The sequence below is a fragment of the Mustela nigripes genome, chromosome 4 (genome assembly GCF_022355385.1).
Source record: "Mustela nigripes isolate SB6536 chromosome 4, MUSNIG.SB6536, whole genome shotgun sequence".
Taxonomy (NCBI): Eukaryota; Metazoa; Chordata; class Mammalia; order Carnivora; family Mustelidae; genus Mustela; species Mustela nigripes.
This window is the reverse complement of record NC_081560.1, coordinates 18,971,026-18,997,458: the sequence shown is the minus strand read 5'-3', so window position 1 is coordinate 18,997,458 and position 26,433 is coordinate 18,971,026. Positions and strand designations below refer to the sequence as shown.

The 26,433-nt window shown below is 39.0% G+C and overlaps 1 protein-coding gene across 2 annotated transcripts in view; it reads left to right on the top strand.

The window, feature by feature from the left end:
• The window catches only part of EXOC4 (exocyst complex component 4), a 731,315-nt gene that overhangs the window by 213,626 nt on the left and 491,256 nt on the right, over positions 1 to 26,433 (top strand). The window contains exon 10 of one of the 2 annotated variants that reach the window (XM_059396388.1): positions 95 to 469. The exons of the other annotated variant lie outside the window; for it this stretch is intronic. Coding sequence (XP_059252371.1) covers positions 95 to 102 — 8 coding nt within the window. The 3' untranslated portion in view covers positions 103 to 469. Of the gene's footprint in view, positions 1 to 94; positions 470 to 26,433 lie in introns of those variants that run through there. 2 annotated transcript variants of the gene reach the window in all.

Sequence of the window (26,433 nt, the reverse complement as noted above, 5' to 3'; positions counted from 1 at the left end):
CTTTGCCATAATCGTTGCAATGTAGATATTCATTTTATTTAAAAATGTTCTCTGTTTCTGGGTTTAATTTATGACTTGGGTTTGTTTTTTGAAGAATTCTAGTTCATACAAATTCCTGTTGGACGAGCCATTGGTATCCGAGCCGTGTGGAGGAGCCTGGAGGTCATGGGATGGACAGTGGGTCCTGAGAGTGCAAAACAGCTGTCACGAAGCCTTAGTAAAGCCTTTGACCCTCACTCTTGAGAAATGATCTTTGGTCATCGTGCAGAACTAGTTGGTGACCTATAAGCTTATTTTTAAGAATCCTTTGTTCTATGTACTCATTCACCCATGCAGATGTGGGAAAAGAGTGAATACTGTTAAATGAGATATGTATTTGAGATTAAAGTGATACATAGGAATTTCTCTTTAAATAGTACTGGAGTTAAAAGTTTTTTTTTTTAAATAAAAAATGTGAAAAAATGACAAATTTCTAACTTGTTTCAGGAAAATTTAAAAGTTAGCTTCTCTCATATTTTTAATCATTTGGCTCATTAACTTTTTAATTAATGTAAAATAACAGCTTTGCTCATTTTCTTAGATTTTCGTTAAGATTGTAAGAAATTATATTTTTGCCAAATTTAGTAATTTATATGATGCAGCTAATTTTGACTTGAGCTATTTTAGAGAACAGAGAAGACCAAAAACATTCATGGTGTATAGTGGGGAAACTAAGTTTTAGACTAAATGAGAACACCGAAGAACAACTTGATCATTGTCCCAATAAGACACAATTCGTAAGATAGTTTTATGTTTTCAGAATGAAGCATGAGTCCTTTCAGGAATATTAATAGTTAGAGATGCTTATCTGAAGTGATTTGTTATCAGAATTCAGAAGAAACTGACGTCTGCATGCATGTAGTATGAGGTCTAGGCAAGAAAATAATAGATTTTAATGGTAGCAGGTGCCTTGGAACTCATAATCTGGTACATTTTTTTAAAGATTTTATTTATTTAAGAGAGAGAGAGAACGAGGCAGGGGAAGGGCAGAAGGAGAAGGAGAAGCCGACTCCCCGCTGAGCAGGGAGCCAGACTGGGGGCTCGATCCCAGGACCCTGAGATCATGACCCGAGCTGAAGGCACAGGCTTAACCAACCGAGCCATGCAGATGCCCCTAATCTAGTGCTTTTCAAATTCGTTATTTTAGTCCTAGAACCTGTTTTCTGTATGTTTTATTTCAGTGTTGAATGTAGAAAGCAGACTGAGGGGGAGGTGGTTTGACTAAATGGGGTCTGGGACTCCAGAGCCTCCCCACCCAGACTCCCCTCCATCTGCTCCTCTCTTCCGCGGAGCACCCGAGGCACCATTGCGAAACTAAAGACTCCCAGAATCAGCATGCTATACAAGCAAAACTGATAAAAAGACAGATGACATTACAGATTTGTAGAGATGGGACAGGTGCGTCAGTGATGGGTGGTCAGACAATTGATTAACCATAAACAAACCAAAAAGTTGAATTTGAAACTCATCAGTTAGGAAAATAAATTTTGTGTGCGTGGAGAACTGAAATGTGGAAAACAAAACCGACTGACCCTTGAGTTCCTAGTAGCATTGTTTGAATAACAAAAGCCTGAAAATAACTCAAATACCATAGACAGGAGAATGGATTTATCAGTCTCGGCCTAGCCGGACAGTAGAATACTACGTAGCAATGAAAATGAATGAACTGTACTGTATATTAAGTTGGTTTAATCTCAAAAGCAATCACAAAAGACTATAGATATAGTCGAATCCCATCTGTACGAAGGTCAGAAGCAGTCAGGACTGAACAATATCGTGAGGCGTCTATCCTTGTGTGATGACAACGTGAGGAAGGTAAGGGAGGGAGCACAAACATAAAACTCAGGGAAAGGGCCACCTCTGGAAAGGGTCGAAGAGGGTATAATTAGAGAGGAGCATAGGCTTCAAGGATCATAGTACTGTTCTATTTCTTAAGCTAAGTGATGGAGATGCTGTTGGATTTTTTTAAACTTACTTAGTGTCCTGTACATTCAGATATCACACATTTCATAAAAAGTACAATTACAATAATTGGTACAAGGCCTCTTAAGTCTCCAGAGACACAACCACCTGTAGTGTAATGTTCCTATAGGAAAGTCTTCAGGAAATTTGGAGTGTTCTGGGAGAGCTAGGTTGGTTCATGGCTGCCCCAGGCTGCAATGTCAGGTCCCTGCCACAGCCATGATTGCTACTGAACTTCAGCTGTCCCTCAGATAGTTCATGAGAAGACAGCTCCAGGAGCAGGAGCGAGTGCTCCCTGCCAACTTCCCCAGCCTCATCTAACCCGTCAGAACCCGGTTTCAGGTGACGTCAGCAGCTAGTCTGCTTTTGTGTCCTGCGTTTTCTAGACTTTCTATTTATTTATCACATAATGTACAGATTTATTACCTATATTTGTCCTGGGCAGGGCCTTTAGGATACAGTCATGAGCAGAATCAAGTTTTGCCTTGGAAGGTCAAAAGAGCAGAAAGGGACCATGACCATATCTCAGAGACTGGCACTTGTCCCCCAGCATTTGTTCTGTCTCTCCTTCACATGAAGAGAGCCCTGATTTTTAGCCATACACATGGCCACCCCAAATAGAAACATTTCTAAGCCTTCTGTGCAGCTAGCCATGAACATGTAATTTAATTCTAGCCAATAGAATGTACATGAAAGTGGTGTGTATAACTATAACTGGGTCTCATATTTACAGGGAAGGAAGAGGCTGTCCCTTTATTCACAGCCCAGCGTGCATGAACGCGTTCTGAAGCACGCTGTGAAGGAACTGTGGTGGCGAGCGCCATCTTAGGCCATGCGGATGAGGTGGTAGAGCAGTGAGATAGAAGCAGCTTGAGTTAGAGACTATGCAGCGTCAGGCTTCTGATAACCAGAGTCATTGCACCATCCCAGACTTCTCCATGAGACAGGAATAAACGGTCCTGTTTAAGTCTGTGGCATTTTGGTTCTCTGCTACTTGCAGCCCTGCTTATATCCGGATTAATTTTTTTTTAAAAGATTTTATTTATTTATTTGTTAGAGAGAGAGAGGGGGGAACAGCAGGCAGAGGGAGAAGCAGGCTCCCTGCCGAGCAAGGAGCCTGATGTGGGACTCTATCTCAGAGCCCTGCAATCATGACCTGAGCCAAAGGCAGGTGCTTAATGGCTGAGCCACCCACATGTCCCTATTCTGATTGAGTCAACGTGCAGACATGTGATCACAGCACTGTGTTAGGCATTATGATGGAATTATGTAGATCTTTAACAGATCTGTATACAATGCTGGGAAGGCAGGGAGGCTTTCATAAGTATTTAAATTTCAAGCTGCTTATAAAAGAAGAAGAGAAGCTTTGCAGATAAAAAAGGGATGGGCATTTCAGGCAATGGACATGGCAGGAATAAAAGTATGGAAGTGTGAGAATATAGGCTTTTCTCGTTCCATAACATGAGTTAGAAGGATATAACTCTCTCTCATAAAGTATATGAGAGAGAGAGAGAGAGAAAAAAAAAAAAACACTGAGGTGGGGGGACAGGGGGAGAGGAGAAAAAGTCTCAAGCAGACTCTGCACTGAGCATGGATCCTGACACGGGGCTCGATCCCATCACCTGGAGATCATGACCTGAGCCAAAACCAAAAGTCAGACACTCAACTGCGCCCACCCAGGCGTCCCTAACTTTTTCTATTAAGGAAATCAGTTTATGTATACAGAATGCTACTGATTATCATTTATAAGGGGGCACCAAAGCTGTTGAGGATGGCTTGGGCCATTGTCCATGGTAGCAAGAGATTAAGAATTGATAGAACCAATGGTGTCTTGGTGATGGTAAGAAAGTAAAAATCTTGTTACACCTGAGTACAAGCTAAATGTGATCACCTACTAGATTTTCTGAGAGGTGTTCCAATGGTAAGGCTATGCCCCTTTATTAAAATTGTTGGAGGAAACACAGCTGTTTTAAATGCAACTATTGTAGCGTCTTAGGCTGTGCAAGGTAGATTTGGCTGGAGATACTGGCAAGGGTGGGATCGTGAAGGACCAGCCCAATCTATTTCCAGAGTACCTTGCCTGGCTTGGCCTGCAAATGGCAGCTTGGTTGTGTATGGAGATTGACGAGTTCTGTGTGCTCACATCTGATTTCCAGCTTGCAAGTGTGTGGATGAAAATATACATCAAGTTACTTTTGGCTTCACCACAATTTTAAACTCAAAAAGCCCATATTACAGTAATATATGAGAGTATGTATGAATGCTACATGAATATTGTAATAGTCATAATATAGGATGTTCATTGCTAGAATTGTGATGACATCTACTGAATTGCAGCCAGTTCATTTGCATATTCATGCCCACTTAGCTCAAATAAGTCCCTGTTTGTTTGCACATTAACGTCTGATTTCAGCACCAGTTAACTAATTTACATATCCCTGTTCAGTTGGTTAGTGATGTTCATATGTGGAATGTTGGTGCAGCTGTTTGTGCTTTGAGGAGCTTGGGGAGCACAGTGGTTTAGTGGAAGGAGTACCTATTACTCATCCTGCTTTTACTAGGCAAGTCACGTTAACTTTCTGAGCCCTAGACTGCTCCGCCGTGTAATGAAGTTAGTAACACTTACCCTGCCTGTTTCCTAGGGTTGTTGTGTCAATTGCCAAATCGGAGGTGACAACATATAGTCAGCATTTCTAGGCTACCTGTATTCCAGGGATGTTCCCAGAATATCCGCATGTAGGAAGGTTCTAGGTGTCATCAAAGACAAGACTTGCAAGCAGACACAGTTTTAATGAATGTTCTAAGTACTTTGGGGAGCATGGAGGAGAAAACGCTGAGCGTTGCCAGAGGGAGTCTTAGAAGATGTCACAAAGGAGGAATCTTTATACTGCAGTTGGAAAGGTGAGTTAACCAGACTGCCCGGGGGAGTGGCATGTACCTCAAGTAGGGAGAAGATGGAGACAACACCTGATGTGTGAGAGCTTCATGGGATAGTAGGTATTTGGAGGTTGAAGCAGAGAATGTTGGGAAAGATAAGGCTTAGAGAAGGGAGACCGGTGGGCAGGTCTCAGAGGACCTGGCATAACAGCGAGAGGACATGGATTTTGTCCTCTGGGTGATGAGTAGAGTGAGGTAAGTTGTGGTGTTATTTCAGATGAGAGCTTATAAGATCATGCCAGCTTTTTAAGAGGTAACAGTGGGGGTGTGGGGGGGAGTAGATCCAAAAGCCAATTTTGAGGAAGAATCACGTAGACATGATGACTCCTTCTGTGTGGAGTTTGAACAAAGGTAAGCATTTTGGCCGATTCCCAGTTTTCCAATCTGGTGACTTGGGTAGGTAATGATTTTATTTAAGATAGGAAATGCAAGAAGAGGGTAGTTTTTATGGAGTATTAAGGGTGAAGATATCTTTTTTCCCCTTACATATATTTTCGTATTTCTCTCTTAATTGCACTTTAATCTATCCAGCCTAATCTAACCACATCTAATCTAACCGACTCTGTTAACGACTCCCTCATATTTAAGGCATTCAGCAGTGTCTGATTACCCAGCACCATTGCCCTTCCGAAGTCTGATGTTGGAGCTAGGGTTTTCTTCCTTCCCTCCTCCTCCTTTTAAATTGCAGATAGCACCTTCTCCTTTTTTAGGCTTTGGTTGGTGTATTAATCTGAGTGCTCTTCTTAAACTCTCTGAAGAATATGAATTCTTTATTTTTTATTCCTAGATGGACCTGTATTTTTATTACTAAAATCAAGCTACCATTCGTCTTTCTTAACATTTTGCTTTGTGATTTTTGTGTCAAGTCGCTTAACTGGTTTCCTCAGTTAATAGAGAGAAGTTAAATGATTTCTGTGACTCTCAGTCCATCTAAAACCCGAGGTTCTTGAGTCTCAGCATTTGGTCCGTTCCTAAAGGTAGGAGTCTGAGGACTAGTTAGAGGTTCAGAGCATGGTCTCCGCAGTCAGTCTTACTGCCTGGGTGAGTTTGGACAGACAACTCCTTTGTCAGTTTCTCTTTCTATAAACTGAATATACTTCTGTCATATGATTTATGTCGTAGGGCCACCGTGAGGATGAAATGTGTTAACATATATAAAGGGTTGAGAACTATGCCTGGCACGAATTAAATGCTGATTAAATGTTAACTATTGCTAATTTATCTGGGGTCTGCCTCCCCTGCCCCAGCACCTGGCATCACACTTTTAAAATTAATGAATAGATATGTTAATGGTCAAATACATTCCGGTAAAATCTCCTAGAATGGTCCTCAGAAGCTCCTTTTTTCCCCATTCTCTTTTTTGCCAAAAGGTCGTCTAGAGTGTAGAAAACCTGTGCTTACATCAGTGATCATTGCAATCGTGTCATGTTAAGTGGCATCCACTGCAGTGGTCTGGGTGGGCAGCACTTAGCGACTCTTCAGTGACCTGTTCGTACCATTTAACCCCGCCCCAGAGGTAAATACTCATGGCAATAATGAAAATGGCCATTTCTCTTCAAAATCATTTTGATATTCAGTGCCACTAACTGCATTTTACTCTGTAAATAATTGAGGATGATTAGTAGATGGCGAAATAGGAAGTTAAAATGGAAAGGTCATTTTTTCTATGAACTAACTACTTTCCATCTGATCGTTGGGTGACATTTTACAAACACTGTTGTCTTGCCTGCCTGCCCCTTAGCTTCATTGTGAAGTCACTTCCTGGTTAAACAGGAAGTTGTTTTTTGTAAAAACAAAAAACGCAATTTACTAACCATTTTTTTTTTTTAAGATTTTATTTATTTACTTGACACAGAGAGACAAATCCCAAGTAGGCAGAGAGGCAGGCAGAGGGAGAGGCAGAAGTAGGCTCCCTGCTGAGCAGCGAGCCCAATGTGGGGCTCGATCCCAGGACCCTGAGACCATGACCTGAGCTGAAGGCAGCGGCTTAACCCACTGAGCCACCCAGGCGCCCCTACTAACCATTCTTAACCTAAAAAAAAAAATAGTGGCTTTCTCATGCCACTTCCTAGTCAATAAAAAATCCTAGAGCTATCAGAGATCTCAGATGAGTATCATAAAGGGAAATGATCTTTCGAAAACAACATACATTCTTAAAACCAATAAAAGGTATGTGACTGAAACTAGTTAAGAAAAGATAGCGGCTAATCCAAAAGGGACATTTTTTGGCTTGGCTTGGAAGGTTGGCAGTTAACCGTTCATGGCCGTCATTCCCCATAGCGTGGTTGTGGGAGGAGGACGGAGAAGCGAGGCTGCTGCTGGGACCCACCACTCATCTAGGAGTATCTTCCTTTCTAGATTCTGTGACTTACTGGGAATCCGTAATCCTGACTCTTCTTGAACACCTTATTGAGTCATTTAAAAAGCATTTCTCAAGAGAAGGTCTTGTGCCATAAGAATTCTTTAGCATCTAAATTGAGCGGTTGTCTCTGATCATTTCTAAACTGTTTACTCTGATGAGCTCAATAGATGGAGTTTCCTCAATACAGAATTTGGACTTATTTCCCAAGAAATTGAAATCCTTTGTTCCCGAAATTGTAGTATGGTTCTCTTTATACCTTCACTTCTAGGACATTTTTGGGTAAATATAATGCCAAGAGGGAACAATTAGCTCAGTTTTAGATGGCGTTTGCTGAGATTTTAGCCAAAATTGTTTGTTGACACTTTGATAGCTGTCTCAGTTATTTTTAGAATATGTGTCATGTAAGCAGATTACCTCTAGCATGTGGACTTTAGTTCCCCATGAACTGAATCCTTTCTGCTTTTCCTTTTTTCTGCCTTATTTTCTTATTCTCACAATTTTATTATTTCTCTTTTTATTGAAGTAGAATATACCTACAATAAAGTGTATCACGTACACTTACCTTAGGTATAGAGCTAAATTTTTGCATATAGATATACCCATGTAATTAGCCCCTAGAAGGCTTTCTCATGCCACTTCCTAGTCAATACCAGCCCCTCGGCGTAACCTGTCTTCTGATTCACAATGTAATCACTTAGCTTTGCTTATTCCTTACATCCATGTAGTTAGAATCTTACAACATCTTGTGTCTCTAGCTGCTTTTGCTCAACATGTTGTCTGTGACATTCTTTCATGTTACTCTATGTATCAGTTTATTTTTCTTGCTGTATATTTTATTGTATGATTATAGGACAGTTTATTCATTCTCTTGTTAATAGATATTTATCATTTCTACTTCGGGGCTATGACAAATTTGCTATATAAACCATTTTGTACATAAACACTGATTTCTTGTAGGGTTATACCTAGGAGTGGAATTGCTGGCTCTTATGAAATAGTTACATGTTTAGCTTTAGAAGATATCAATAGGCATTTTGCAATTATAGAAATGAATGAGAAATTGCTTGGGAATTTCAGTTGTTCTGCATTGTCACTAAAATGTGGTTTAATCAGCCTCTTAAGTTTTTGCCGTGCTGATGATGTGTAGTCTACCTTACGGTTCTCTCTCTTCTTTTTTAAGATGTATTTTAGAGAGACATGAGTAGGAGGTGGAGAGGGAGAGAGAATCTCAAACAGACCCTGCGTTGAGCACAGAACTTAAAACGGGGATCAATCTCACAACCCTGAGATCACGACCTAAGCCAAAACCAAGAGATAGATGCTTAACTGACTGCACCACCCAGGCGCCTCTGTTATTTTCGTTTTTAAAAAGGATTTCTGAGCTCTCCCTAATTGTGCCACTTTTTTTTCCTACCCTGGATCTGGCAGGAGTTTCTGGATACGATTATTTAGTGCATAGTCTGTATCCCAATTCACTGATTTATAGTACAGCTTCTTACAGAGAAATGACCTTGTGTTCTTCTTAGGAAGGCCTGATTATGTATATGCATTTTTACCCAGGATTCTCAGGTGGTCTTTCTTGCAAGAAATCATTTATTAATTTTTTAGAACTTTTTTTTAAATTGTGTTATGTTAGTCACCATAAAATACATCATTAGTTTTTGATGCAGTGTCCCAGGATTCTTTGTTTGCATATAACACCCAGAGCTCCGTGCAGTACGTTGCTCTCCTTCTTACCACCAGGCTCACTCATTCTCCCACCCCCCTCCCCTCTAAAGCCCTCAGTCTGTTTCTCGGAGTCCACAGTCTCGTGGTCTGTCTCCCCCTCCAATTCCCTCCCTTCACTTTTCCTTTCCTTCTTCTAATGTCCTCCACGTTATTCCTTATGCTCCACAAGTAAGCGAAACCATAACTGACTCTCTCTGCTTGACTTACCTCACTCAGCATAATCTCCTCCAGTCCCGTCCATGTTGATACAAAAGTTGTGTATTCATCATTCCCCTTCTCCCCACCAGCCCAGAACCCACTCTTCTTTCAGCGCATTTGATTTCATTAAATAACATTTCAGCTTACCAGTTGCTAAACCTGGAAGTCATCCTTCTCTTCCGTAAGCAGTTAATCGATTCCCAGATCCTGCTGATACTGTCTCCTAACCCATCTACTGTTACAAACCTATCAACTCTTTATTTTTTTAAAAGTGACTCCCCTCCACCCAGGTTCTAATTGCCATCACCTCTTGGTTGGTCCTGCCTCTACCTTGACTCCTTTCAAATCATTCATTATATTGGGAACCAGAGTGACTTTAAAATATTCAGTGATTAAAAAAATATATATATCTCTTAGTACTAAGTTCCATGTCCTTAATACACCTAACAGTGTTCTGCCTGTTCGGGCACCAACTGCACAAGGCCCCTTGGTGGCCTACTTTCCGACCACAGCCACGCTGGGCTTCTGAGGAAATGCATCCCCATTCAGGCCTCGGGGCCTCCTTATATGCTGCTCCCTATATCTGGAATTGGCTCACCCCATCTTCCCTTTCTCCTTGATATCTAGTTGTCAACTTTAATGTAGTTCTCTGCCTTGTATGATTTTTAAATGATGCTTATTAAATACTTACCATGTGTCAATCAGTAGTCTAAAACTTTTAACATGGAGTGTCTTCTTTTAATCTCTCAACTCTTACTTCCTTCAGGAAAGTTGTTTTGTTTTGTTTTTTTAAATCCCTCCTTACCCTGCCTGATTGGGTTAGCATCTTCATTTGTAGCACATGGCATGCTTATAATTACTCCGTACTTTCTTATTGTTTGTGTAAAATTGTTTGTTCAGTATTTATCCTAAGTTTTAAGCTGACGGGCGCCATGTCATTTGAGGTAACCGTACATCTCAATTTCCTCATACAGTGTCTGGCATCTGTAGTCAGCACTCAATAAATATTCATGCTTTTTACAAATGAAAAGAAATTCAGTATTACACATTAACCAAACAGTGAACTAGATAGAAGTTGAGGTCTTTTCAAGCGTAGAACTTTTCCCAATATATTAGTAATACTTGAGGGAAACATGAGTATATCACAGATTAAATTAGGAAGGAAGTTAAGGGAAACTAATATTTGAGAGAAGAGAGTGAAGTTACTGAGGTGTCATTTTTTTGCAGTACATGATTACTGCTTGACTTTCAGAATCATTTTGTGAAGGAGACCTTATTTTCTAATTCTTTACGGCTAAGAAAACCATGTCTCATAGTGGTTAAGTGACTTGATCAAAGTCACACAACTGGTAAACGGTAGAGGTGAACAATTGATATCATGGAGTTTATTATATACAGTTTGCAAAATAACTTGGATTTTGAAATAGCTTGTGCATTTTTCTCTTTTATTGTGATAATTTACATACAGTAGGCCACATTCACTTAAAATGAACAATTCGTTGAGTTTTGATCGATGTGTTTGTTTACCTGTCATGATTCCAAGCATTTTCATCACTCAAGAGTTTCCTTGTGCCCTTTTGCAGACCATTCTCTCTCTATTCCCAGCCTCAGGTGACTACCAACGTGATTTGTCCCAATAGGTTAGCTTGCAATTTCTAAATTTTATATAAATAGACTCATATCGTATACAGTTTTGTGACTGGCTTCTTTGAGAACATAATGATTTTGACATTTATCCATGTTACTGCATCTATCAGTAATTTGTTCCTCTTTTATTGCTGAGTAGTACTCTGTTGTATGGGTGTACCACAGGAGAGATAGGATATACCACAACGTTTACCTTCTAGCTGTTGATGTGTTTGTGTTGTGTCCAGGTTTTGGTTATTGAGAATAATGCTGCTATAAGCATTTGTGTATAAGGCTTGGTGTGGCACATAAATTTTCAATTCTCTTGGGAATACTGAGGAGTGGAATTGTGCGTCCTGTGGTAGGAATATGCTTAACTTTTTAAGAAACTGCCAGATTTTTAAAGTGAGAGTATCATTTTAAATTTCCACCAGCAGTATATGCCAACACTTGGTATTGTCAGTTTTTCTAATTTCAGACATTCTAGTGGGTATACAGTGGTACTCATCATGGCTTGTGAATTTTTTAATGTAATCTTATTGATGGTAGAAGGCTATACACCTGTGGGTTTGTGCATTCTGTATCCAAGTCAGAATCTACCTCAAGTCCTTTTTCTCTTGTTGTAATAATTAGTCCAGGCCTGTTACTCTGTCATTCTTTTAGTGTAACTTTTTTTTATACCTACTTTCATGAATTTAGAGAAAGGAGACATAACTGTTTCACAGGTCAACTGGGAGAGCCACATTTATATTCATTTATATGTTAAAAGTAGTGTTTGTTAAATACACTGATCATTGTGCATCTGTATTGCTCTAGCATCTTCTGAAAGTTTGTACAATATTATTAAACAGGTAGTGAGTGAATTGTAAATAAGTCCTGCTCTGAGGCTAAAAATTCCCAATTGTTGCCTTATTAGTAATCATAGGATTAATGCAAAGTGCAGCTAATTAAGACTTGCTTTTTTTCTTTGAGTGCCGCCATGGCAGCAAATAGTATCTTATACTGACAAGCTGTAAATTAAAATTTGCAGAATGCAAGACCCAGTCTAGGGAAAATGAAGTTATGTATAGGTGACTTGTTCCATTTGAATTAATCAAAGGGCTGCTGGTGTAGACCAGCTGTGTTCTCTGATGACAAAAACGAATCTTGACATTTTGGATAATGAAAATCCAGTTCAGCACCTCTTGGAGATATGTATGATAATATATTGTCAGTCAGAAGCAGAGGGAAGGAGGGAAGCAAAAACCCTGTCTTATTAAAATAGACAGTGTGACAAGTGGACGTGGTTGGATCTCCAGCTTCTAGGGGGAAAAATGCCAAGGGAAGCCTCTTTTTTAAAAAATGAGAGGAATAGCTGTTTTACGGAAGGCGAGTGAAAGATCTGACTTCTGATGCATGGCCTCTGTGACAGTTGACTTTGTTCATGATTCCTAGTTTCATGGTTTATTTTACTGGGGTGCAGGGTGAGGCGTGAAAAGCCCAGAAAGGGACTCACTTTCTTTTAGTTTGACAGTATTAATGCAATCATCTAGTTCATACCTTGTAAGCCCACTTATTATTTCCTCTGCGTGTGTTTTTTCTAGTTTAGCGGATTAGCTGCACTGTCTCTTCAAAGGCTATCCAATCAAGGAGGGGTTATTAAAACCAGGGCGATTTATGACTGAGAATTAATTAGAGAAGCATTTTCATGCAAAACATCCAATTTTTTGATTAGCAATGGAGCAGGGCTGCAATTAACACTCTAGGAAGCTTAAATTTCCAGCTTTTTGATTCTCAGGAAATGAGATTATCAAACCAGGGTCAGACACTTGACAGCAAAGCAGGGGTGGGGGAGTGTGAAATTTATATGTAAAAAAAGAAAAAAAAATTGTCTTTTGGTTTTAATTCTGAGATTGCCATTAAGGCAATGGGAAATTCAGAGAAGTGGAAGAATAAGAAATCTGAAAATGCAAGAACCTGAAATGCCCAATTCTTCAGTGGCCTATTTGCTATGCAAAGTACCTGTTTTAAATGTTTGACTGGAATAGGTTTTACAAGCGCAGTGATATTTTTTGTTCCTGCATTCTTACTTATTCTTCAGTTTTTCTCTAATAAATTTCGTTTACTTAGTCAGTTGCTGAACAAATTTTTAAAGTGTTTATATGCTTTGGAGAGAAGCCAACCTTTTCTTCCATTAGAAAAGGAACCATTTTTTCTAAATGGTGGTTTGCTATTTCGGGAGTCTGTTTATTTTGTGTCTTTATTGTTTTTTTTTTTTTTTAATTATTTTAAATCAATTGAGACATGATCTAGGAAGCAAATTATCTCAAGACATAGATTACCACTTAATGATAAGTGACCTTTGTCAAGCGTAGGTGCCCGAGATAAGAAGAAATGTAACCCCAGGCCTCTGGTAGAGCGGTGTATCCTGTCATCAGCCTAATTGGTGCTCCCCAAGGAAATACAACATAATGAAAATTCATTTGTTCTGGAAAATATTTTTACTCCCTCTTTTCTTAATTTAGACATCTAATTTCAATTGAGAACTGGAGGAGCACTGTATCTTTTGCGTTAGCGCCGTCTGCCAGGGTGAGACTCTTACCTTTTTCTTCTTTGCACATTAGAGTCTTAAGATTTTTAAGTAAAGGGAACTTGTTAATACTTCTGCATCATCCAGCGTTTTCTTCACTGGCCTGTTTTTTTGCTCTCACAATGGTGCTCTGTGCATCTGAGGCTGTCAGTATACACATTTTTGGACTGCCTGCTTTTTGACATCAGGGAAATTGTTCATATCCGTACTGAGATGGAACACGGGTGATGAGCCCTACCTAGGCCTGAGATGGTGGTGGGGTTCGGGATCTGGCTTTTCTCATGCTCTTCCCGTGTGGATCTTCTTTATTTATATATTGGAGCTTTTGTTAGAAACTTGGGGGTTATTTTAAAAAACAGATTTATAAGCAGTTTTTGGACTATGCTAACCATGAATGGAAGAGACCATATGGTGACTACATAGTCAGTGATTTCTGTCATTGCATTTTTCTCCCTAAAGCATCTCTGATTTAGGGAACAAGATTCATTGATCTAGTCCATCATTCTTGCAATCCCACTATGGATTCTCAGCTTTATTTGTCAGTCTTGCTTAATCTCCCTTCCTTTGTTGGTGAAGAGTATCTATCACCGGCTGGATGAAAATTGGCTGCAGTTTAATCTTGGGGAAAAGAGGAGGAAAAACCGCCGATCAGGGTCTGAAGAGTTGAGCTTGTCACATTTGCAGCCTTCAGCCTCAAATGCTGGTCTTCATGTTTGTAGATGTTGATGATGATGTGCTTTTTTTGGTATCTAATAAGTATTTGCTGAAAGAATTTACAGGGTTATGTTTATAGGTGTTTTCTTTGTTGGCAGATGTTTCTGCATTTCCAGGTCCACACAGGGGGAACCTAAGCAGAGGACTGAAGGATCCATAACTGTATGTGCATGTATGATGGGGTCAGGGGTGGTGTGTGAACGGCTTTCAGGGAGTCTGCCTCCAGCATTGTCTGCAGATATGTAGCAGAAGGCGGAAGAAGGTGCCTAGTTTTCGTAATAGCAAATAATAGCAATAATAATAATGATGCTATTATTAGGGATAGTTATATGCTTATATTAGCAATAGTAAATTTACTGTTATAATAGTAGTAGTAAAATGCTGTTATTACATGTAAACACGCATATATAAATTCAGAAGTACATATATAAATACTGTTCCTAACTGCAAAAGCAATGTTACAACCTATAGAAGAAAACGATAAAACAACTCCAATAAAAGCACGGGAAATAAGTGTGGACATACCTATATTCAAGTATTTATTTCAGTATCAAAGAGAAATAATTGAATTTATCAAAATTGGAAAACTTAATCAAGAGAGGCATTCTAATTAAATATGAATCTTTCTAAGGAAAGCAAGGTTTATTGTTTAGTGGAGTAGAAAACCAAGCATATTCTATGGCTTCTTTTTCTCTCCCTCCTTTAATGTTAGTTTTTAAAAAACTACAGTTTGATATAGTTCAATTCATCAAATAATTAATTAAGGAACTTGATTTGCTTTAAGAGGCTCACAATTGTTAATAACCTTATTCCAATCTGAAATTCCCAGTGGTGGGGGGAGCGTGTCAGCTGTTCTAGCTGTTCTGTTGGCAACATTTCTGCTTTGTTTGCTTTGCTCTGTGCTCAGTTTATATCATGGTGGATGATGGACTTGGGTGTAGGCTATTGAAAAATCTTTGCAGGTGATGTTTGGAAAAGATAGCTTTTACTTTTAAGTATAACATAGTCCATCTTTGATAGTGGTTGACTCCTGTGTTTATATGATTATACCTTCCTGTATAGATACAGATTTTTAACTATTAAGTATACGGGTAAATATTTCATTCTTATTTAAAAAAAAAATTCATTCTTATTGAAATTTGTACTGGGAAAATTACATTGTTATTGAATGCCTGAAACCCTCTATTCCTTAATCCTATTTTTCATTAAAATACTCGATTTGATAAGGATGTCTTATTCTAGCAGAAATAGTATGGATGGGGCGCCTGGGTGGCTCAGTGGGTTAAAGCCTCTGCCTTTGGCTCAGGTCATGATCCCAGGGTCCTGGGATCGAGCCCCATGTCAGGCTCTCTGCTCAGCAAGGAGCCTGCTTCTCTCTCTCTCTCTGCCTGCCTCTCTGCCTACTTGTGATCTCTGTCTGTCAAATAAATAAATAAAAATCTTAAAAAAAAAAAAAAAAAGAAATAGTATGGAAACAAAGAAGGCTATTTTTTTTTTTTAAGGATCCTGATCAATGTAATTTAAGAAATCCAATATTTATGAGCTGATGGGCAGTGTAGGCCAGTGAAATGAAAGGTTGACATCTTGGGGTTCCAAGCAATGAACTAGGAGAGATTCAGGTCAGGAGTTGAAATAATGTGAGTCATCTATGTGGTAGGTAGAAACCCTGGGGTCATTGAGCTTTTCAAGTCAGGATAAATTCAAAGAAAGGCTCAAGACTTCCTTGTTTGACCACCTCACTCCTCGTGGAACTTGAAGAGTAAATTCAGTAAGTTAGGGAGAGGGCAGACGAATGGATAGTGAAGGTTTATAAGTGTAAAAATCTTCACCCATCAACTTTTTAAAGACCAGTAACCATAATCAATTCCCAGTAACCATAATCAAATGTTGGCTTTTGATAACTATACCTTTGTGGACACAATGTATCTAAAGTATATCCAAAGATATTAAAGCTGTCTTTTCCAAACATCACCGGCAAAGACTTTTTTAATGGTTTAGTAGTTAGCTCTTGACTACAGGTTCCTGAGTTAGAACTGTAGGACGTCTGCAGCCATTGCGCTCATAATGGTCAGCGAAAAACAATGTTTGACTAACTAATAGCATCTCATCCTTAATGGAAATAACTTGTCTGATGAGATGAAATAAAATAGAGCCGTGAACTTTCTTTTTTTAAACACTGTGGATTTCTCTCCATCTCTTATATGAACCTTCTTTGAGGCCCAGGTGAGCGCAAGACCTCCCAGGTTCTTGACAGGACCCTACACTTCCTCAGATTATTCTAAGCATGAAGTACTGTTGCACATCACATCAATGTTTTCAGATTTCTTTCTAATTGCTTGATAGTATGATAACAAAAGCTTGATAGTATAAGAACAAAAAGCTTGCTGTTCTATAGCTGGTTTCTCTTAAATAATATAAAAAATGTTGTGAATGATTAGTGGCTTGGATGACTTCCCACATTTCTCTCTGGGAGTCTTAAATTACTATGATTTTGGTGGCTGTGTTCAACTTTATTGCCATTAACCACTGCTGAAGTCTCCTGCTTACTCACTGTGCAGTCATTGCCCTAAGAGGCATTTAGTACAGGATGAATGAACAATCCCTTCTTTGTGTGTTCAGTGAATGTACAGATACTTTCAAATGGTGGTCCTCAACTAGAGTTTCTTTAAAATGGGAGACATGCTGAAGAAATATTTTCAAAAAGACTCTTTTTTCCATAGCAGGTGGCTTATTTGGTAGTTGTGTTATGTTTGGCAGTAGGCTGACAGGTTGTCTTAGAATATTTAAATGGCTAGGAAGATACATTTCTTAATATTGACATATGATTGATTTAAGTTAAAGGTCAAACTCCATGGCTGTGGTGTAAAATCCAAATGTGCTTTGATATATGTGACTAAAATTTGGATGGACTTCAGTGATACTAAATGCCTGCCTCAAAAACATTATATTCTCCTGCGGGACCAGGAAGTGTCTTCTGCGTTCATGTAGTCTCGTGGCTTGAAAACTGAGCTTACTTATCCTCTAGTATATACACAGGCCCAAAAAGGTTGAATGGGCCGGTCAAGAAGCCTGGTTCTCTCCTGAAAGCTTCAGCCAGGGAGGCTGAAGTTCATTGTTTTGTTTGATATTTTGGGACTTAGATAAGATTTTTTTAAATTAAAGTAGAGTTGATGCACATTGTTACATTAGTTTCGAGTGTGCAGCTTAGTGATTGGACAGCTCTATATGTCACGCCGTGATCACTGTAAGTATGTAAGTGTGTAAGATTCTTTTCTTTCAAGTGTTCCTCTGTATACTTCTTTGTTTTTTGAATTTTATACATGAAATTATTGTTCATGTTTGAATTTTTTTTAAAGTTAAGTAAAATCTTCAAACTTCTCATTCTTTTTTGTTTCTCTGCCCAGACTATCCACTGTAAGAAATCTGGTATGCCTCCTTCCAGTTCCCGCTCTATGCACTGATACATGTATTACATGATTTCCCAGATATACATTTTCCAAATGTCGCTCTTTCAGAAATGTTGCCGTGAACACTTTCATGAACATTTGTGAATATCCCTTAAAATAGGTGTCTAGAAGAAGAATTCTTGGTTAAGAGGATAAGCCTGTTCAAAACTGGAATATGAAAACTTGAATTTGAATAGATTATCAAATTACATTTCAAAAAATGTTTACCATTTTACATTCTCTCCAAAAGTCTATGAAAGCATCCATTTCTTGATTTTTCTTGACACCACTGGACATTATCCATTTTTTAAGAACTTTGAGTGCAGGGGCGTCCGGGTGGCTCAGTTGGTAAAGCCTCCAGCTTGAGTTTCGGCTCAGGTCATGATCTCAGGGTCATGAAATGGAGCCCCATGTGGGGCTTCATGTTGGTTGTGGAGCCTGCTTAAGATTCCCTCACCCCCTCCCTTTGCTCTTCCTCCCCCATGACCACTCATGCGCATGTGTGTTCTTGCTCTCTGTCTCTCTCAAAAAAAAGAAAAAAAGAACAAAATTTGAGTACATACGTGAATTAGGCAGTTTACTATCTTTTCTACATTTATTTGACCCTTGTAGTTTTTCCTTTTTTTTTTTTTTTAAGATTTTCTTTATTTATTTGACAGAGAGAGAGATCACAAGTAGACAGACAGGCAGAGAGAGAGAGGGGGAAGCAGGCTCCTGCTAAGCAAAGAGCCCCATGCAGGGCTCGATCCAAAGACCCTGAGATCATGACCTGAGCCGAAGGCAGAGGCTTTAACCCACTGAGCCACCCAGGTGCCCCAACCCTGTAGTTTTTTCATTGAATTAGAGTTTAATACCATTTAATCATTTACCCCTTTGCTGTTTTCTATTGGGTTGTTTGTCTCTTTTTGCTAGATATTCTTTGTATGTTCTCGATGTAAATGTAGTATGCTTTTTTTTTCCTCTCTAGTCTGACCCTTAGATTTAATGTGGTGGGGCTGGGGGAGAATAATATTTTTCTAAAAATAATTTTAAAGCCATTAAACTAGCAATGTTTTTGGTGGTGTGATTTCTTTCAGATAGATGGATAGATGTTTTAAAAAGATTCTTAAGTAGACATTGCAGTTTCTCTTGGGAAATCTCCTCTAGTGTCTCACAGTTCATACAAATTTTGTTTCCCAACTTAAAGAAAAATTAAGGAAAAATTAACATCCTTAGTAAGTCCAAAGAGCAGTTCAGCTTCCTTAGTAGTCTGTTTCCACTTTTAATCTTTTGAGGAACCTGCATATTGTTTTCCACTGTGGCTGTACCACTGTCTCATTCCTGCTGGCAGTGTACTAGGATTTCTTCTTCTCCACATGCTCGCTGCCACTTGTTATATTTCTTGTTTTTCATTTTAGCCATTCTGGCAGGTGTAAGGCAATGTCTCATTGTGTGTGTGTGTGGTTTTTTTTTTTTTTTTTTTAAGATTTTATTCATTTATTTGACAGAGAGAAATCACAAGTAGGCAGAGAGGCAGGTAGAGAAAAAGGGGGAAGCAGGCTCCCTGCTGAGCAGAGAGTCTGATGTGGGGCTGGATCCGAGGACCCTGGGATCATGCCCTGAGCAGAAGGCAGAGGCTTAACCCACTGAGCCACCCAGGCGCCCTCTCATTGTGGTTTTGATTTGCATTTCCCCGATGATAAGGGATATTGAGCATCTTTTCATGTGTCACTAGGCCATCTGTATGTCTTCTTCGGAGCAACGTCTTTTCAGGTTCCCTGCCTGTTTTTCAATCTGATTGTTTGCTTTCTTTGGTGTTGAGTTGTATAAGTTCTTTATATATTTTGGGTATTAACTCCTTATTGGATATATCATTTACAAATAACTTTTTCCCATTTGATAGGTTGCCTTTTTGTCTTGTTGACCGTTTTCTTCACTGTGCAGAAGCTTTTTATTTAGCTGTAGTCCCAATAGTTTATTTACCTTAGAAAGATATTGCTATAGCCAATAATTATGAAATTATGACCTCTGTTATCTTTTAGGATTTTTACAGTTTCACATTTTACGTTTAGGTCTTTAATTCATTTTGATTTTATTTTTGTGTATGGCATAACAAAGTGGTCTAGTTTCATTCTTTTTGTATGTAGCTGTCCAGTTTTCCCAACACCATTTATTGAAGAGATGGTCTTTTACCCATTATATATTCTTGCTTTTGGTAATGAAGTAGCAGAAAGAGAAATTAAGAAACAATTTCATTTACAGTTGTACCAAAAAGAATAAAATACCTAGAAGTAAACTTAACCAAGGAGGTGAAAGACCTGTAATCTGAAAGCAACAAAACATTAAGAATTGAAGAGAACACAATGAAATTCCATGTTTGTGGATTAGGAGAATTAATATTGTTAAAATGCCCATACTACCCAAAGCAATCTGCAGATTCAGTGCGATTCCTATTGAAATACCAATAACATTCTTTATAGAACTAGAATAAATAATCCGAAAATTTGTATGGAATCATAAAAGTCCCTGAATATAGCCAAAGTGAACTTGAGAAAGAAGAGAAAGGCCGGAGGCAGGACAACCAGATTTCAAGATGTACTACCAAGCTGCACTAATCAAAACAGTGTGGTAGTGGCACATACACAGATGCATAGATCATGGAACCAAGTAGAGAGCCTATAACTTAAAGTATCCTTAATATGGTCAATTAATCTTTCTTAGCAGTCTAAAAAATTTTCCTATCAACATAAAATTCCAAAATTTTATTGTCTTTTAATTAATGTTTTAAAGCTTTAGATACTAAGTAGAAACTTGACTCTAATTTTTCTTCTGAAAATTAGTCTCTTTTATAGACTGTGATCACTTAGTACATCTTCTGGATAGATTGTGAACAGGCATCCTCTGTAATTTTTAGAAAGGAGGAGCAGGTGTTCAGTAACCGGCTGTAGGTTGCACCTCTGTAGGCCCAGAAGTGAGCATCTCAGTCTGTTGAGATATGCTGTCAAGATAAAACACATTTGCCATGCAAATAGGACGTAGTTACCTTGTCTAGCAATACATGATCCAACATGTGGTATTTCTGTTTAAAGCACAGCGGTCATTTTTATGTTCTATTCCTCAAGACCTCCATGAAGAACTACCTCCTGGCTGAGGACCATCGCTGAGTATGGCTGGAAAAATTGTGGTATGAGTAGTTGACTTTTTTTTTTATCACCAGCAGCTAGTGGTGAGGTATAAATTATAAACTAGGACATTGTAAGTCCCCTTTTCTTATGATCAAAAATCAACAAATATACAGTTATGTTAATCTATGGCCATAAAGGCACTTGGCTTAATGTATAATGACCTTTCTTACTTGTCCTTGAAAATCTTATAGGTGAGAGATGTGAAATATGATGTCTGTATCCCGAGACATTGTTTTCCAGTTTTAGAGCATGTGAGATTATTTGGAGGGTATTGTTAAACACAGCCTGGACTCCACTTCGTGAGTTTCAGATTTAGGAGGTCAGGGTGGGCTCCAAGTATTTGCATTTCGACATGTGTTTACATGGTGCTTGATACTGCTAGTCCAGGGAACACGTTCTGAGAACCACTACTCTAAAAACCTTGCCATAAAATGTAGAATGGTGATGCTAGCTAGTCAGGGTAGCCCTGTTGTCTCTGACCAGCTGCGTCTATTACCTCTTACACACCATAGCACTTAGGAATTCTCTTCTTTCCCCTGGAGATCAAACCTAATAGAATTATGGATGTGCATTAAGAGATCATCATCAACCTTATACCTTTTCCCCTGGGCCTAGAGCAATTTGAAAAGACACATTCCTATCAAATGACATAAAATGTGTAGCTATAGTAACAAATTAACACTTACCAGCCTCTATAATTGGGTGTTTGTACAAGTCTCCTTCATTGGGGTTTTATGCATCTCCAGTTACATACTGGAGATGGAGGGATGTTTAGAAGGAGGAAGGACTATACTACGTTCTTGAAAAGAATAAAATATACACCTATACCATCTTTGTCCTGGGTGTTTAACTGTACATTAGTGTTCTTTGAGTTTCTAGACTAGATTTTTCTTTTGGCTGTTTTTGGTACTGAGCAATTTTGAAAGAAATCCAGTAGAAATTGCTGGTGGCTTAGTCATTGTCTGTTTGTCTCAATCTCTCTCTCTCTCTCTCTTTTATTCCACCTTCTGATTATATTCTAGGTGGTAATGTTCACAGCTAAATAAATAAATTTTCCAGTGTCCCTTGCAGTTAAGCGCGACCAATGAAATGTAACCCGAGGTGGTTGGATAGGGTTTTGAGAAAATTCCTTAAAAGGCCTGACTCAGGTGGAAGGAAACCTTTTATAGCTCTTCCCTCCTCCTTCTCTGGGCCTGGAATTTGGGCGTGATGGCTGACATTTCAACAGCCAGCCGTGGCTATGAGGCTGTGTTCAGGTTGGAGGCCAGGTACTGATGGTGAAGAGCAGGGAGGGGGCCCAGCCCTTGATGCCCATGGACTTGGCATTCCAGCTCTGGACTGTCCACTTTCAGATTGGAGACAGAAGTAAGTCTCTGTTTTAAAAGCAATTTGTATGTGTTTCCTGTTATTTGCAAGCAATTAAATCGTTAATATTGAAGATTGCATTTTCTCTCTCTTTTTAAAAAAATTTTATTTATTTATTTATTTGTCAGAGAGAGAGAGAGAGAGTGAGCGAGCGAGCACACAAGCAGGCAGAGGTGGAGAGAGAAGCAGGCTCCCTGCCGAGCAAGGAGCCCCATGCGGGACTCGATCCCAGGACCCTGTGATCATGACCTGAGCTGAAGGCAGCAGCCTGACTGAGCCACCCAGGCGTCTTGCATTTTCTCTCTTTATGAGACGTTCGCTGCTGACCTTCTAAGTTCACTAAAAATTATTCCACACTCAGAGCTCCTGGGTGGTGCAGTCAGTCAAGCGCCTGACTCTTGGTGGTGGCTCAGGTTGTGATCTCGGGGTCCTGAGATCGAGCCTAGCACTGCGCTTTATTGCAGAATCTGCTTGAGATTCTCACTACCTCTGCCTCTCCCGCTCGAGCTCACGCTATGCTCGCTCACTCTCTCTCATAAATAAATCTTTTTTTAAAAAATATTTTATTTATTTATTTGACAGAGAGAGAGAGAGAGAGAGAGAGAGCGATCACAAGTAGGCAGAGAGGCAGGCAGAGAGAGAAGAGGACGCAGGCTCCCTGCTGGGCAGAGAGCCCAATGCGGGGCTCGATCCCAGGACCCTGAGATCATGACCTGAGCCGAAGGCAGAGGCTTAACCCACTGAGCCACCCAGGCGCCCCAATAAATCTTTTTTAAAAATATTTTATTTATTTATTGACAGATCACAAGTAGGCAGAGAAGTAGGCAGACAAAGAGGGGGAAGCAGGCTCCCCCCCCCTGAGCAGAGAACCCGATGCAGGGCTCGATCCCAGGACCCTGGGATCATGACCTGAGCCGAAGGCAGAGGCTTTAACCTACTGAGCCATCCAGGCGCCCTTCTCATAAATCTTAAAAAAAAAAAAGATTCTACTTATGGCTTCATCTTTGTCATCTTATGACTTCTATTTTTTTTTTCCTCATGAAATAGGATGTTTTAGAGTCAGATACATTGGTTTTACTTTTAACAACCTTCTTCGGGTATCATTTAAAATAACAAAATTCACCCATTTTAAAGGTACAGTTCAGTGAATTTTAGTGAATTTACCAAGTTGTTCAAACATCACCACAATCCAGTTTTAGCACCTGTTTGTCACCCCGCCAGGATCCCTTGAACCATTCACAGTGACTTCCTGCCCCAGCCACAGACAATCATGAATGCACTTCCTGTCTTTATAGATTAGCCTTTGGGGACATTTCATATAAACAGAATCCTACAATCATGTGGTCTTTTGTATCTGGCTTCTTTCTGTTCACATAGTACTTTGAGGTTCATTCATGTCGTGTATATTAGTAGTTCCTTACTTTTTATTGACAAGTAGCATTCCATTATATGGGAATACCACATTCTGCTTATCCATTCATTTGGGTTGATGGACATTTGGGTTGCTTCCCTTTATTTATTTATTTATCTGTTTGGCTCTTTTGAATAATACTGCTTATGAATATTCCTCTGCAAGGCTTTGACACACCTGGTGTTGAACCTAGAGTCTGGTAACCTCAGGTAAATCAGCTAACTGCTCACCTCTGAACGATGTGATGAAGAAGCTGATGCCGCAGTCTTCCTCGTGGAGTTGCTGTGGGGATGAAATGAAATACTGTGAGAGATCATTTATTAAGAAAGCTGAACACTGGAGACATATAAGCAATAAAATTGTTTTAAGAGCATATGTTAAATACAAATCACACGTTACAGTAGTTTTCAGTAATGCACTGTGGGTGGTGATAATGGGACCCATAGGGTTGCAAATGACTAATAGTATTGTCCTGATAGTTTGTTAGGTTCATTGTGGGCAGGGTGGTGCAGATCACAGCAGAAGCTGTAGTGACTGTATAAGGATCCTTCTGGAAATGCACAAATTGTGATGTTTTGGTTTGTAGGGTTTGGCGGGTTAAGAACCATCGTCTAGTTCTAAATTGCAGTGTGCAAATACCTATTTTATTTAGGGAAGCACTTAAAATGGAAGATAAAGTATCTGAAAATTTTTGCCCTATGCTTGATGTTATTTTTATTTTTAAATGTCTTATCCATTTTCTAGAAAAAACTTTGAGACATTTTATACATTTCTCATTGTCTTAAAAAGACTTTTTTAAACAGAATACAACTTTTTATTGCTAACTCGGAGTCTTTGTTATGAACTTGAAACAGTACTATACCCAAGTTGAGGTGTATCTGTCCTTGACTGAGATCATCCAGCATCCTTTTTGTTTTCTAGGTTCCGCTTTTTAATTTAATTTTTACTTATTTCTTATGTCTTTGTTTCCTTACTTTCAGGCATTTTCTTCTGCTTTTAGCTTACTTTCTGCTAATCTTGTTTTCATTCTATTTTTTAGACATAGAAATTGGATATAAGAATGTGTTGCTCTGTGTAAAGTAAAAGTAAATAGACCTGAGGTGAGTAGTAAGGCTTATGAAATTTTTAACATCCATCTTGTCCCCTGAGAGCCCTTTTTTGTTTACTTTCAATTTTTGATTATTATCTGGAGTCAGGAAATTGCTGGATGTATGTGAGCTGTATCTGCTGTCCAAATTGCTGGAAGGTAATTGGGTGGAGGACAAAATTGGTTATTCCATTGAATGGTATTTTTGTAGCACATTTGTGGCTGGCTCAGGGCCCTACATCATGCTTCTTAATGTATGTAGTGTGATACCTAACATTTTTTAAAAAATTTATTTATATGACAGAGCACAGAAGGGGGAAAAGCAGGCAGAGGGAAAGGGAGAAGCCGACTTCCTGCTGAGCAGGAAGCCCGATTCAGGGCTCGATCCCAGGACCCCAGGATCATGACCTGAACCGAAGGCAAGGCAGACGCTTAACCCACGGAGCCCGCCAGGTGCTCTAGTACCTAACATTTTTGAGTTTTACATCCAAACATTGTTCTGGGTGATTTATATGTAGTGATAATATTTTGTTACTATTATGTAACTCAGTTTGATTAATTTTGCTCTGATATTTAACTCTTAGGAACATCTCTATATTGACAACAAATAGAAATTCCTCCAGGTAATTGCTGATAAATCTACCTCTGGAATGAATGTTTTAGAAAATTGGACAAAAAGGTGCTCTGTGTACCATCAGATAACCTCTTCAATATGTAAGTTATTGATAAGAGACCGCCTACTCTAGATTGGAAACCGTCCATGGAGGTGGCAAGAAAACATCAAAGTTGTTAAAAAGAAGATAGTAAAAATACAAAAACATGTAACTAAAAGTAACGCTGCCATTTTTGAGTTGGTTAATAGCAGAGAAACTCTCAGAGCTTAGACTTAGGGACGCTGGGAACTAAGCACTAAAATGAGAAAAATTGGGGTCCTACAGATAGGGATTATTTTTGATCCAGTATTTGGTTTGTTGTACTATATTTTCTGTATATAAGGGTATTTTTCTCTCCTGCATTAGACTAAGGATATTCTGAACTTTTTGTTGCCATTACTAATTTATTACATATAATTAGAGGCTCAGATTGATAAGCCAAGTATTAAACTCTAGTTCTTATTCTGTTAATGTCAAAAGAAATTTTTTAGAGCATGTTGTTTTTCTTGTACATGTCTTCTTTTTTTTAAGATTTCATTTGTTCAAGAGTGTGAGAGAGAGAGAGAGGGAGCACGTGTGCACATGAGCTGGGTGAGGGGCAGAGAGAGAAGCAGAGTCCCTGCTGTGCAGGGAGCCCAAAGTGGGACTTGATCCTGGGACTCCAGGATCATGACCTGAGCCGAAGGCAGATGCAAATGACTGAGCCACCCAGGCACCCTGCACATGTCTTTGCAAGGTAGTTGACATTGATTACTAGTTGCTTATTTTTTGGTGATAGGACTTTATACTATTATTGGTTTTAATGATTATACTGTTGAGAGTAATAAAGAAATGGACTAATTTTATTTGCAGCCAGTTAATATTGAAGCACAGTACAGTGTATTACAAGAACTACAGAGCATACTTCCTTCAGGTGGGCTATAAATCTTTTTATCTAATGACCTTGAAGGCCGATCCACCAGTAGCATGGGGCACTAAATTTTCCAGTAACATTTATTTGTCACAACCCAGTTTTTTTATTGTAGCAAAAATAGATGTTTCAGTACAGTCACTTTCTTAAAGAACTTACCAATACCAAGTCTTCTTATAATTATTATCATTATCAAGGTAATGAAAACATGCCACTAAAGAGCCTTATTGTCAGTAACTGTGGTTTCATCAATCTGAATAGA